The sequence below is a fragment of the Myxine glutinosa genome, chromosome 9 (assembly GCF_964187855.1).
Source record: "Myxine glutinosa chromosome 9, kmMyxGlut1.1, whole genome shotgun sequence".
NCBI classification, from domain to species: domain Eukaryota; kingdom Metazoa; phylum Chordata; class Myxini; order Myxiniformes; family Myxinidae; genus Myxine; species Myxine glutinosa.
The window spans coordinates 50,735,104-50,749,078 of NC_136269.1; the positions used below are offsets into that span (position 1 = coordinate 50,735,104).

At 47.1% G+C, this 13,975-nt stretch overlaps 1 protein-coding gene across 4 annotated transcripts in view; it reads right to left on the reverse strand.

Moving 5' to 3' along the window:
- Positions 1 to 13,975, reverse strand: part of LOC137435403 (RAB11-binding protein RELCH homolog) — a 228,606-nt gene that overhangs the window by 139,592 nt on the left and 75,039 nt on the right. For all 4 annotated transcript variants that reach the window (XM_078784344.1, XM_068129167.2, XM_068129168.2 and 1 more), the window contains exons 5-10: positions 6,100 to 6,213; positions 5,372 to 5,826; positions 4,297 to 4,372; positions 4,100 to 4,186; positions 3,871 to 3,983; positions 1,097 to 1,187 (exon numbers count right to left, since the gene is read on the reverse strand). In XM_078784344.1, the coding sequence (XP_078640470.1) occupies positions 1,097 to 1,187; positions 3,871 to 3,983; positions 4,100 to 4,186; positions 4,297 to 4,372; positions 5,372 to 5,826; positions 6,100 to 6,213 (936 nt within the window). The remainder of the gene's footprint in view (positions 1 to 1,096; positions 1,188 to 3,870; positions 3,984 to 4,099; positions 4,187 to 4,296; positions 4,373 to 5,371; positions 5,827 to 6,099; positions 6,214 to 13,975) is intronic.

A 13,975-nucleotide genomic window follows, 5' to 3' on the forward strand; every position in this document is an offset into this window, starting at 1 on the left:
AGACACATAAACAATCTTAAGCTCAAGTTTCCCTACTTAATACATCGAGATGTCTCCTACTCGTCCATGGTCCATGCTATACCTATACAATCCTGCCTCCACTATGGTATTCCATCATCTACCCCCACAAATGTAACAATATCATTGTTTGGATGGAGGATGATCTGTAGAGGATGTGAACAGCCATTGTGAAGCTCTGGAGAGAAGAAAAATATATTGGACTGACTGAGGAAGATGGTTGCAATAAAAGGGGGAAAAAAAGAAGATCAAATGAGTGAAGGTATCGTGAGCCTGGGTTTTGGGAGTTTCAACATAGGAGGGTTACTGGCAGAATGCACGTATCATGGAGAAACCTGGGGGAGGGGAGGAGAGAAACATAGCACAGGAAGAGGGCAGAGCGTGCAATATAATTTTACCAAGGAAACACTTGGCACGATCAATGAACGATGCACAGTCAGCTACTGTCGTTGGAGGCAAACTCTGAGAGCCGATTTCCCAGAGGGATCAAGGCTGACAGTGAGACCCAAAAGTTTGAAGAACATAATTTCTTCAAGAGGTATGTCAAGGGAATAGATGGGAGGGTTTGCCAGACAGTCCTTTTGGAAACAGAGTGACAGCATGAAATTTCCCAGGATTGAAAGATATACTGCAAGTGCTGAAGCAGCTCCGGATTTTATCAAAGTCTGCAGAGAGCAAAGAGGTTGCTGCCTGCCTATTTGAGGGCATTAACTTCCAGGTTGCCTGCAAATCAAATTCCACCCACTCTGACTCTTATCTGAAGCACAGCAACAATTACATACACTAACTCGAATTGCAATCCCTTCTCGTTCCTCAAATTGTATACGTATGAATAATATGTAGATAGCATCCTATCAAAGTGAATTTCAAGGTACATATGGAATATTGCTTACTCTTTTTTTCCAAGACACTACTCCTCCTGAGGTGAAGACAGCCAGCCTCTGTTATGATATTCATCAAGCATAATGGAAATGCTTGGAGGAAACAGCCTAAATATAACTACTTTCCTTGAAATGTATACTAGCTATGGACATCACACTCAAACCTACAAAGCATTTCTGCGAGGTCTGGAACTTACCTGCTCCCAACACTGAGGCAGAAGCTCTGATCCAAGGCGTGAAGGACCAGCAAGGCGCCCAAATGCTGTACAACCTGCTAGAATAGAGTGCCTGATGGCCATCGTCACATGACAACCAACATCACAATATGGATTATTTATGGAAAATTGCAATCCCCATAAATAACACCACAATCCTTTCCTTCAACGCTGCATTGCAATATAGATTTCTCTGCAACTAAAAGATATACTATACATAATGATCATTGGATGAGTAAAACAATGCATAAGTGTTAAAAAACCAAAGATCAATGTGATTAGCACGGCTCATGTATCTCACTATTATTGTGACATTCATCCCAACAACACATTAGCACTGGCAGGTTAGCCTTGAGGTATGCACACGCCTCTTGGCTGTCTAACCTCTGGGTTTGAACCTCGGCCCAGATATAAACTGTCATCCCAGACTTTCACAGGCAGGGTGATTCATCAATGTGTGTGCAGTCCCTTCGATGGACGTTAAACTGGGAATCGCGTCTGCCAGCATTAGTTGGTGGACATTAAATATCCCATGGTGTCCTTCACGAAGAGTAGGCAACCTATCGCCAGCACCCTAGTCAAATTCCAAATTACTGCCCTAACATTAGTCGAAGGTAAAGTCTGGCCAGCCAGATTGTGAAAGACTCGGACAAAGCTTCCCATGGTCAATCCCACAAGAATGTGGGAATAATTGTAGCCATTAAAGAAGAAAAAGAAGAAGGGATCCCAGCAATACATTGTGACATTCATCTCTAGGAGAGACAAGCGAGTCGCTGTCTAGGCATCCTCCGTCGTGTGAAGTCCTTCCTTGGCATAACTGACCTCCTAACGGCTAACCACTTACAAATCTTTCATCCGCAGCTTGATGTAGTACTGCCCTCCCCTCTGGGCTAGTGCTCCTGCCTCACACCTCGCTTGGCTTCACGCTGTAGACTCCAAGGCTTTTATGATCATTAGTATCTCCCGTAATGGTGTTGGGCTAGCGGCTATGGTGCCAGCTTAGGATCCCAGGATCCTGGGTTCGAATCCCGGTCGATCGCTGAATGAACGCCAGGGGGGTTGACTCAGCCTGTCATCCTTCCGAGGTCGGCTAATTGAGTACCAGTTCACTGGTAATTCCCTGCTTGTCGTAAAAGGCGACAAAAAGGGTTGGCGGCAGGAAGGGCATCCGGCCGTAAAACATTGCTTCAAAAAGGGACCAAAAAACAACAACAACCACGGTCCCCGAAAAAGGCGAAGCCCCGCTTTGCGGGGAAAAATGGCCTCTAAATGTGTTTTTTTTTTTTTTTAGTATCTCCAGTAATGAAAAAGATTCTAAGGGACTTTCACTCTCTCACAGCAGGCAGGTTGGTGGTCTTTCTGTCTTCAACTGACTCCTCTCCGGCCCAGCTGGGCTTTCGCTGAGCCACTCAAGGACTTTCACATTCTTGGTGTGAAGCCATTCCAGTGTTGCTTTGGCTGTATACTTGGGGTCATTGTCCTGTTGGAATGTAAATCGTCGACGCAGTTAAGGTCTTCTGCATTCTGAAGCAGGTTCTCCTCAAGATTTGCCTGTGTTTGGCTCCATTCTTACAAATCTCCCTGTCACCGCCACTAAAAAGATTCCCCATAGCATAATGATGCCACCACCATGCTTCAAGAAAAGGATGGTGTTAGATGGTTTATGCACTATGCTCTGTTTCCACCAGACATAGCACTTTGCATTCAGGCCAAATAATTCAATTTTCATCTCATCAGACCACAGAATATCTTGCCTCATGCACAGAGTCTTTCACGTGCCTTTTTGCAAACACCAGGCATGCTGTCATCTGCCTTTATCTCAGGAGTGGCTTCCATCTGTTCACTTTCCCATAAAGCCTAGATTTGTGAAGTGATGCAGAGACTGTTGTCCTTCCGGCAAGTTCTCCCATCTCTGCCAAGGAACTCTGTAGTTCTGTCAGAGTGGTTATTGGGTTCCTGGTCATCTCCCTGACCAAGGTTCTACTTGCCCGGTTGCTCAGTTTAGTCGGACAGCCAGCTCTAGGAAGAGTCTGGGTAATTCCATATTCTTTCCATTTCCTAATTGTAGAGCTCATGTGCTCTAGAGAACTTTCAACACTAGAAATTGCATTATACCCTTCCCTTGATTTATGCCTCCTAACAATTCCATCGCGGAGTTATACGGACAGTCCCTTGGACTTCATGATAGAGTTTCTGATCTGACATTCACCGTCAACTGTGGGACCTTTTATAGAAAGGTGTGTTTCTTTCTTTATCATGTCTAATCAATTGAATTGGCCACAGGTGGGCTCCAATCAAGTTGTAGAGACATCTTAAGAATGATCAAAGGAAATTGGATGCACCTCAACTCAATTTGGAGTGTCATAGCAAAGGGGTTGAATACTTATTGACTCAATAAATCTCAGCTTTTCATTTTTTATTATTTGGTAAAAATTTCTAAGAAGATGAATCCACTTTGACATTTTGGGGTATTATGTGTGGATCAGTGACAAGCAATTTAAATTTAATCCATTTTAAATTCAGTCTGCAACACAACAAAATGTGAAAAAATCCCAAGGGGTGTGAATAATTTCTGAAGCCACTGTGTATTATACGTGTTAGTTCTTATACGAGCCCCAACTTAGTATACAAACAAAAATGGAAACTTATACAGACCAAGTAAGGTCTGTGGTCTAGAAATAAACCTGCAAAAATTGGGATGGGATGTTTATGCTTGCATGCTAATTATAAACCAACACCTCAAGAACACACCATACCTCTGCTTGAGGTCTGGACGCTTGAAAAGATTAAAGAATACATGAAGCAGTTCATCCCGGATGCAGGTAGAAGGATGCAGGAAAGCCACAGACAACAGAAGTGGAACCAGATCCTGCACAAACACTCAATATCCTAACACATCTAGATTCAACCATGACTACAATTGGCTGGCTGTGTGGTCAGCTATCTGCAAAGGAGTGAAGTATGGTAAAGAAGGGAGGTCCTTACCTCACGTTTTGATAACAACACATTTGGCACAATACAAGGCAAACAGCGACCCAGCAGTAACACCAAGCCTTGCTGCGTATCAGGAATCTACAGCAAGATAGTACAAATACCAGTGTTAATGTCAGACCAATTGGAATAATCAAATAAAGGTATGGTGTGAAGCCAAAGTGAGCTCATCAGTATATGTCACAACTCACCCCTGAGGTCAACTGAGAGTCAATAGGCAAATGACAGGTTTGGAGCAGACCATGGAGGAACGCTGGTGGAATTGCTCTGCAGCAACACATTTTAAATCGTCAACACAATGGCCTGAATGCAACCCAACGGGGGAGGGGAGGAGGAAAGATGGGATAAAGTTGGGAGGAGGAGGTTGAATCCTTGGGGGGTGGGGGAAGGACTTTTGGTGAGGGAGGGGAGGACTTTCAGTGGGGGGGGGGTTGGGGGGGGAGTTGAGAAGCTATCAGAATTGTACGTGTAAATTTACTCAGAGTAAAAATGTAATTGGCCACAGGTGTGTGTGCACGCATGCATGTGTGAGTGTGAGAGAGACTGTAGGTGAAAATATATAGGAGGTAGGAGGGGGTAAAAACCTGACATAATTTGACGTCGCGATGTCGACCGATATGCCTCCGCCCACATTAAGTCTTTGCTTACTCTAACGTTAACCTAGAACCTCAAGACCTTTTGACCTCAATATCTAATCTGTACACAAGTATCATGCATGGTACATGCACCTAGTTTAGTTCAAATCCCATAACCAATGTTACCACATTACGAGGCATTTTATAGTGACCTCTGACTCTTGACCTTTCAGTAACAAAAAATATATCATGGATGGACGCACTGACGGATGTTTAGACATGCTTGTACCAAGTTTGATGAGATTCCCTTCAGTTGTTCTCAAGTATCAAATTTTTACCTGACATGACCTCTGACCTTTAACCCCCTCATGTAAAAATTTCATCAGTTCATCTTTGCATCATAATATATACTTATACCAAGTTTGGTCAAAATCCCATCACTGGTTCACAAGTTATCACGGTAACGAAAACCTAACAGATGCACGGACGGACGTACAACCTGAAAACAAAACCACTCAATAACTTCCGGTAACATAATGTGCCACCATTGCATTTGGTAGGTTATGCAAATCTGTCACTGCAAAAAAGAAATCTGAAAACTATAGATCATTACTCTCCCTCCCTTTTAAGAAAAAAAAAAGATAGCTATCAACAAAGAAATTGATAAACATATGTATGTGTGGTTACCCACCGGTTCAGCACTTCCAATTGTGTACTATCTTCATCTTCCATGACAGCCCCTTCCTGGATATCGACTTGAACGTGAGAACAATATCGCCAAGGCAATTCTCTCAGCTCAAATAACCTCTCCCCCATGGCTTGTATTTGTACATCTGCAGTTTCAAATGATTCCTGATTATTGCTTCCTTCCAAAACTGCTAGTTTCTTTCCTCCATTATTCACTTCCCAGATCATATTCTGGCCTTCATCTCTTTTTGGCTTTTCCTCATCATGATCATACATGGACTCTGGAACCTGAGTTCCTTCTGAAAAGAGTGATAAAGGACTGTTCATGTCATGATCTGAATGATTTGAGCATGACAAGCATGGGCTCGTAGGATCAGATTGTCCTTGGCCACGATACATTGCAAGCAGAGTGGGAGGTTTGGGCACGTTCAGGCCAACGTCATCCCACATTTCTACATCCTGCAGACCAATAGATAGAGCGCATTTCATTTATACAGCTGGTTCATTTGCAAAGGCCAAAATGTTAATCAAATCTGCAAATTATTCGTAGTGCTCCAACAAAAGAGCAACACACAAAACATTAGCTAGACCTTGCACTTCCCACCTTGGTGAGAAGACCTTTGTCAACCTTCAGTTGATAATGCAGGTATTACATTTCTGGATGAATTGAAAGGAACATGGTACAATGAAAATGTTGTCGAGATTGTGTGAGAAGTTGAGATCAATGCATACCTGCTCCCCATTCTCCTCGGAGAATGTAATGGCAGTTAACTTGTAACCATTTTGTAGCAAGTACTCGTTTACCAGGAAGTTTAATGCACACCGCTCCAGAGGTTGGATCACATCCTTCATGAAAGAAAGGTAAAAGATAAAGTTTATACTTTCACAAATGCAAGCAGAAGTTGTACTTTTTAATGCAATAACTAAATTTCAGAAATTTCAGAATCCTCACTGAGCCTCAATAATGCATGCCCCTGGAGAGGTCTGAATGTGAAGAAATTAATGAAAAATCACTCAAAGAGAGACACTTGGCAAAAGAGAAAAAAGTAGAATGGCACTCAGTGGAGCATCCTTTTGACCTCAAAAATAGTTGGTGGTTGAATTCAGTTTGCTGATGTGAAACTCCTATTCTAATTTCAAGTCAATCGGATGAAAATTTAGGATTTTAGAAATTTGAAAAGGTTGTTGACCTTTTGCCCGCTGTTGACCTCAAAAATAGGTGTTGGTTGAATTCAGTTTGCTGGTATACAAATCCTATTCAAATTTCAAGTCAATTGGATGAAAATTGAATTATAGAAAATCCGGCCATAAAACATTGCTTCAAAGAGGGGACCACGATGCCTGAAAAAGGCTCTGCTCTGCGGGGAAAAATGGCCTCTAAAGGCGGTTCATATATATATATATATATATATATTGTTACGGATCTCAACGTCGGCCCCTTTTCCCCTTACCAAGGGGGGATTAGTCCCCTTGTCTACGACTGACCGACATGAGTCCTGAAGCTTCCCAGCTCCCTCCAGAGAGGCAGGTGAGCAACCTCGTTCGAGACCGCGGACAAGATGTTATTTGCCGAGCGGATTAGCAGCCGCGGCTCGAACCATTAACAATACTACACCCGATCCTGAAACGTTGGCCAAATCGTGCCACAGGTGTTCAATGAGGAAATCACTAAAACGACCGAATGTGAGGAAGCAAAAGGGTTACAGAAAGAACACAGGGATTTATTAATTATTTACACACAACCAAAGCAGGGAAGAAAAGAAATGTAATTTACAGGGAAATGGAAGGAGCAGAAGGACACAGAGCAATTTCTAGCTTACCTATACAGTCTTACTTAAACCCCAGGACAACACAGACAAACAGACGACAATCAGACTTACACGAGTGGGGAATGAAGGCAGGAACGAATGGCTGGAAGGGAAGGAAGGTTCAGGTGGTCCACAGAGCTGGAAGGACGCGGGTCCGGTTTGTGTGACGGCGCGGCTCGAGGTGAGCAGCCGCCGACCCTCCTCGATCGTGTTCGCACGGCGGCGTTGCTTCGCGGCCACGGTCGAAACTGCCGTCAAGGCTCAAAGCTGCCGTGGTCAAAGCTGCGGTGGTCTCTCGCTTATCTGTGGATCATCTCCCGCATCTGACTCCGCAGTCCTTCCCCACCCCCTTTTATCAGGCGCCTCGCGATCAAGCCGCCGGCCTGTTGCAAACGCCCATCAGTGAGCTCGCCTCGGCCTGGATTGGTCGCGAGGGCTCACCGATCCCGCCCCTTGAGGAGGCGTTGGCAAAGCCACGCCTTGTTCCTGGCGCTTTGCTGACTCCTCCCACCTTCTGCTCCAAGATGACCTCGTGTGCAAGGGAGTCTTGGGGTGAAGGTGATGCCAATAACCCCACCCAAAGTTACTGGCACTTTGAAGAGGCCATGGGGGTGTCGGAGGGATCCTATCTTATTTCAATTCGGTGCAATGCAGTGTCAATTAATGGGAGACAGAGCCTTAACTGATACACATAATAAGAAAATAACTATTTAGAAGGGTATATGGTGGCCTACGTGCTTGTACATGGACTAGCTACGGTGCACTCATTTCAATTAACAGCCAATTAAAGGGGAAATGTACAAAGGAAATTTTAATACTAAATTTACAAAGTGAAGGTCCTAAAAACCGTAACAATATATATATATATATATATATATATATATATATATATATATATATATGTATGTATGTATGTATGTATGTATATATATATATATATTGTTGCGGAGATGAGGACTGTATTTTTTTTGATTGTGTGCTGTATTATTATTATTATTATTGTTTATTCTGCGCCCCCCTACCTCCGGAGCTGTGTAAAGGTGAAAGGGCATCCCATAATTAGTCCACAAGCATACACGTCAGCCAAGTAATAGAATACCCCTGTTGATAGTTATCTCTTATTCTGTGTTTTAGAGTAAGGCTGTGTCTCCCATTAATTGAAGTACTCCATTGCACCAGTGAAAGACAATAGATCCCCTTTCCTTCCCATCCCCAAAATCTCCATTTCCTTTCACACCCCCTTCCGTCATTGCCGGGCCTCGATTGCCGAATTACCTCCCCTCCAATAACCACCATTGACCATGTGCTCGAATCGGAGAAGAAAGGCGTGCCCGCCCGTCGTCATCAAGGGCGGAGCCAGAGGGTCGCGCGACCAACCAGGGCCGAGGTGAGCACCCCGATGGGCGTGTCCTGAAGGCCGGCGGCTTAATCGCCGGAGGCGTTATAAAAGCGCGCACGCAAGTGAGTCGTGAGTCGGTTGCCAGGGGAGAGTCGTGAGGTGTCAGTCAGTCAGTGGAGTCGGTGGTCAGTTGGTTGCGTTGGTTGCGGTGAGGAGTCGGTGGTAAAGAGTGAGTGGACCAAGAACGAGTTGAGGGTTTGGACCAGACAAGTCGGACAAGGCCTGGCAAAGCACGCGACGTACACAGCAGCCACAACAGCAGCGTGGGGGCCTGAACGGCGGTTTGGAGCAGGGCCGTAAAGGAACGGCGGCTGCTAAACGCGCCGGTTGAGCTGCAGGACCCCCTTGGACTTTCCTCTCCCTCCAGCCATCCACCTCCTGCCTTTCCACCCTTCTTGGGTACGTGAGTTTGTTCTGTTTGTTCTGTCCTGGGTTAATTAAGTCTGTATAAGCTAGTATTTTCCCTGTGTCACCTGCGTCTTATGTGCTTGTAAATAAACGTGACTGCTTTCTTTTTGCTTAGGTGTGTAAATAGTCAATAAATTCAGTAGTATTTCCAACCTTTTTGTCTTCTTCTTCTTCTTCTTCTTCTTCTTCTTCACATCCGTGTCGCCTTTGTCTTTTCCCTATTGACTAGCTGCGGTGCGATCCGGCCAACGTCTGGGTGAATCGGGTGAGTCGGGGATCCTGTTAGGTCGCGGTAATACACCACCGCTCGGTCGATATAACATCTGTCCGTGACCCGGTAACAATTGGTGTCTGGGAGTGAGATTCGGGGCCCGAACCAAATTTTTAAAACATCTAAAAAAAAAAATTTGGTCAAAATTTGGAGCGGCCGAAATTTGTTTTGTTTTACAAAACCTGAACTTTGAAATCGCGCCATGGCTGGTCAAGGCGACGGGATGCCGGTGGGAGAGATAGAGGGGTTAGAAGTAACCCAGGATCAAATGGAGGGGAGCAATGAGGAGGCGGTTGAGGGAGTATCAGACGCACAAAATGGCGCCTCGCACGTAGCTACGGCGGCCGCACCCGCTGCACAAGTGGGAGGGATGGCCCAAATGCAGGCCCTCATGGAGCAATTTATGGCGCAAATGCAGGCGTCCCTCAAACTGCAGAGTGAGCAAATGGGGGTAATGAGGGACGAAGCGAGGGGTACCGGTGAGAAGTTAGACAATAATTTTGAGGGGTTAGACAACGGGATAAAAGAGGTGAAACATGGGTTAACGGGGGTAGAAAACAGAATGGCCGCTCAAGAGAATCAAATGGAAGGGATGAAAAATGGGTTAATGGGGCTAGAAAATAGGATGGAGGACAAATTGCGGGAGATAGGGGAGCAATCCGCCAGAGAAATTAAACAAATGGGAGAGCAGATAGAGGAGGTAAAAATCGGGGTAGAAACCAAACTGGATGCTCAGAGGGATGAATTGGGACAGATGAGGGCGGCATCTACAAAAGAAAGGGAGGAGATGAAGGAGGAGATACGACGAGGTGTGGGTGAGGAGGTTTCGGGGCTACGCGAGGAGGTAAAGCGAGGTGAGAAGCGTATGGAGAAAGAAGTGAGGAATAACACGGCTAGGTTACAGGGGGGCATAGAGGATCTGACGAAAGGAGTAGAACAGCTGACGGAGGGACAAAAAGAACTAGTGGAGCAGGTTCAAAAGAACACTGCGGTACTAGGAGGGTTAAAGGTGACACAAAAAGAAATTAAAAACGAATTAATAGCGACGCAGAGGCAATGTCAGATGGTACGGGAGGAACTGACAATGAGGGTGGACGAGGTGACAGAGATAATGGAGACAAAGGACTGGCAGGTGAGGATGCACATAGAGACGGTCACGGTAGCCTTAGAGGACGAACTTGAAGAGACGCACCGAGAAATAAAAGAGGTTAAACAAAAATTAGAGGAAGTGGAAGAAGAGGTGAGTGAAATTAAGAAGAGACGGACAGAAACTAAGAGAGAAATCCAGGAGGAGGTAATGGATTATGTGCAAGGTCGGTGCTCAACTCATGATGTGATGCTCACTAACCAAATAAAGAGTTTGCAGGTGGCAAAGGAGGTGCGACGACGAGGTACGGAGGTGAGTGGCAATGTATATGATGTGAGGAAAGCTTCAGTCGGCTTGGGGATTGGTTTGGATCCGGGTGTTCGTGAAAGGCCGTTGGTGAAGTGTGCGACAGGTCTGGTGTGCGAAAAAAGAGGTGTGCGAGAATGTCCGACCATGGGGTGTGTGAGGAAAAAGTGCACGCCGAGGAGTGAGTGTGCCGTCAAGAGTGAGTTGGTCGAAGCGCGTGTGCGAGGGGGTACATGGAAGCGCGGTGTGGTAAGTGTTACGGAGGAAGTAACGAAAGAGTGTGCGCAAGAGTGTGCGCGAGAAAGGTGTGTAACGGACAGGTGCATGAGGAAAGAGTGCGCTGTCGAGAGTAAGGGTGAGTGCGCGACCGAGAGTGGAGGTGAGAGTAGTGAGAGTGACACGGAGCGTGAGTTGGTTGTGGCAGGTGAGCGAGGATGTACACCTGGAATGGAAGGATGCACACCTGGAATGGTAGAGCGTGAGTGGGAATGCACGCTGGAATTGGTAGTGAGGCACGTGGTTGGGTGTGCGGGTGAGAGCACACCTGTGATTGTCACAAAGGAGGTGACCGAGAAAGGAGCGCGAAGAGGTGTGTTGGTGAGGTGTGCGAGCGACGAATGTGTGCCAAGGTGTTCGGTGGTCAGGTGTGTGACCAAGTCGGTGAGCGGAATGAGTGTACCGAGGTGTGTAAGGAAAAGTACGAGGAGCATGGGAACAGCTGGAGGTATGAGCAAGAAAGGGGTAGCGTATGCGCGTAAGCATCCAGGTGAGGCATCGACGGTAACCAGGTTAGAGGTTAGAACGACTTATAGCCGAATCGGGCCCTCGGTGCGCGTCGGGCAGCTTCGCGTGCCGCGAGGACCAGCGGGGATCCGAACCACGGCGGTTTCGAAAGAACCGCCGTACGCAATCCACGCTGTGCCTCGCTTGGAACGGCCGCGTCCGGGCTCCACTAGGCGGAGCGGGCAGCCCGATAGGAAGGGTCGTCATGGCGACCACTTTCTATTGAGACGTGCCGGCAGGTCGAGATCGGGACATTGGATGGCTCCACGCCGAGGTGGTGCGTGGGATCTCGGCCCGGGTAAGCCCCCGTCCCTGCACCGAGTGCCGGACGCATCCAGCCGCCGGCACAAAAGAACCCGCGTTCATGGCTCGGCTGTACGAAGCCGAGCTTTAGAAGGGAATTGGCGCACCGAGAGGATGTAATAAGTAGACGGGTGATGAGGATAGTGTTTTGGCCCCGAAATTAGAAAAAAGCAAAAATTGATGATGGTAGAGTGATTGGCAGAATTTTTGATTGGTTGGATTTAGGTGTGCAAAACTGATAGTAGGACCTCCCCGATGTGGAGGGATGGCAAATCCACCATCCCTCACAGACGGGGGCAAATGCGCTATAGTTTATGGGGTGTATGGCAGTGAAAACTAGCCCGGGTGGGTTAGGTTATATTGATAGGGATCTAGCGAAGATGACATTAGGTAACGTTAAGGTTTAGATAGTGACTGATACCTGTAGTGGGGACGCAGGTAGATTAGTATGGATGATAATGACGTGGGAGCGCAATAGTTTAAAGGGACGACTGGGAAGCGCAAGTTTCAGAGGGAGTAGTTGGCTGAGATGATGCCGTGTGTGAGGATTGAACAGGTGTAATTGCACAGGTGTGCAACTGAACAGGTGTGTGGAGCAGTGTATGAGTGAGTAGTGGTGATTGCGTGTTGTGCTGACCAAATGGTCCAGGAAGAGGAGGAGGGTGCAGGTGGCACCAGGTGTGATTTCACAGGTGTGCAACAACAGGTGAATGGAGAATGGTTGTGTGAAATGAATGGTTGTGTGGAATAAATGGAGTATTGGAATGGATGGTCGTGGAGTGAGTATGGTGGAAATTGTGGAGTGGAGTGGATGGTGCGAAGGTGTGAATGGGGGAAGAGTGGACCCCCATCACGGACACCCGGGGCGGGTAGTGTAAGTGTTAGGTAGAGGGTACAGGTAAATTGCGGTTGGATATTGGCATCTGTGGTGCGGGTGAAAGAATGGTATTTGGATGGGTGCATTAGTGTTGTGGAAATGGCTGGGCGTGTAGCCTGTTAGTGTGTGTAGTTGGTTTGGGCACTCCACCAGTGTGAGGATGTCGGCCAGGTGAGGCCGCAGGTGGGCTCTGGGAGCCGGTAGTTGTGGATGGGGCCCGACGATCTGGAGGACGGACCCGGGTAGCCCAGTGCCAGAGGGCACCAAGGGGTGACAGAGCCAGGAGGGGCCTTCCCCAGTTAGTTAGGTTAGGGTGAGGAGCTAGGTAAGCTCGGGTGGCAACTGCAGTGGTGGAGGTGTGCAGGTGGGTAGACCTGCTGGGAGAGCTACACGTCGCAGCCCAGAATTTGTGCGAGGCACCGGGAGATGAATCGGGGGAGTGAGACCCCAAATTGAGAAGCACCACAGTTTGGTCAATGGGAATTGGTTTTTAGAACCCATAGTGTAAGTTGGCCAATGGATTGGCAGGGAGAGACCCCGGGTATTGTAAAGTGTGTTAATGTCATTTAGAAAGTAGTTAGGATGAAGTCTCCTCGCACCATCTGCATCCACTCACCTGAGGTGACAGGTACTCCGCACCATGCCATGTTTAATTATTTTTTACTGTGCAAATGTTTGGATTGTGAGACGCATCATGACGTGGGTGTGACATTGTGCTTTGATGTTCCATCTCTGCCTCCTTATGAGGATTGATGATGAATTGGGAGATGGCAAATTTTGAATAGAGGGATTGTGGTGACGAATTTGGTATAGGGGAAATATGGGGAAGACGTGACAGTAGTGACGAATTTGTAAATGTGTAGATTTTTGAACATATGGGGTAAGGGCAAGGGTAGGGTAGGTGACAGGGGGGTGACGTACGGTAGGGACGAGCTTTCTCACTTCGCCCTCCGTACGCATTTCGCCTTGCATTGCCTTATTGATGTGTACCCTTGTGACCTTACCCCTCGCTCATTTGTCTTTCCCCTTTTGTCTCCCACATGACCTGTGCGCCATTGGGTGCCGGGGGGAGCGTGCGTGAGTCCTCCATTGTGCGCCCGAAATTCCCAGAACCAGCTGTCTGCATCGATGCACCACATTATGGGCCACATGCCTGTGGCCGAGCACCACTTATGGACCCCATGGGTTGGGGCATGGACCCTCTGCTGGCACCGGCCATGAGGGCCCGAAATCTTGCTGGCGGACCTTGGCCACAGGGCACCGATGCCCCACAGGTGAACCACACTAGTCGGCCCTGTGGGCCATAAATAAAATAAATAAAAAGGACACATTGGGCACACTTTAATACAAATAGGCCGCCAGTAAG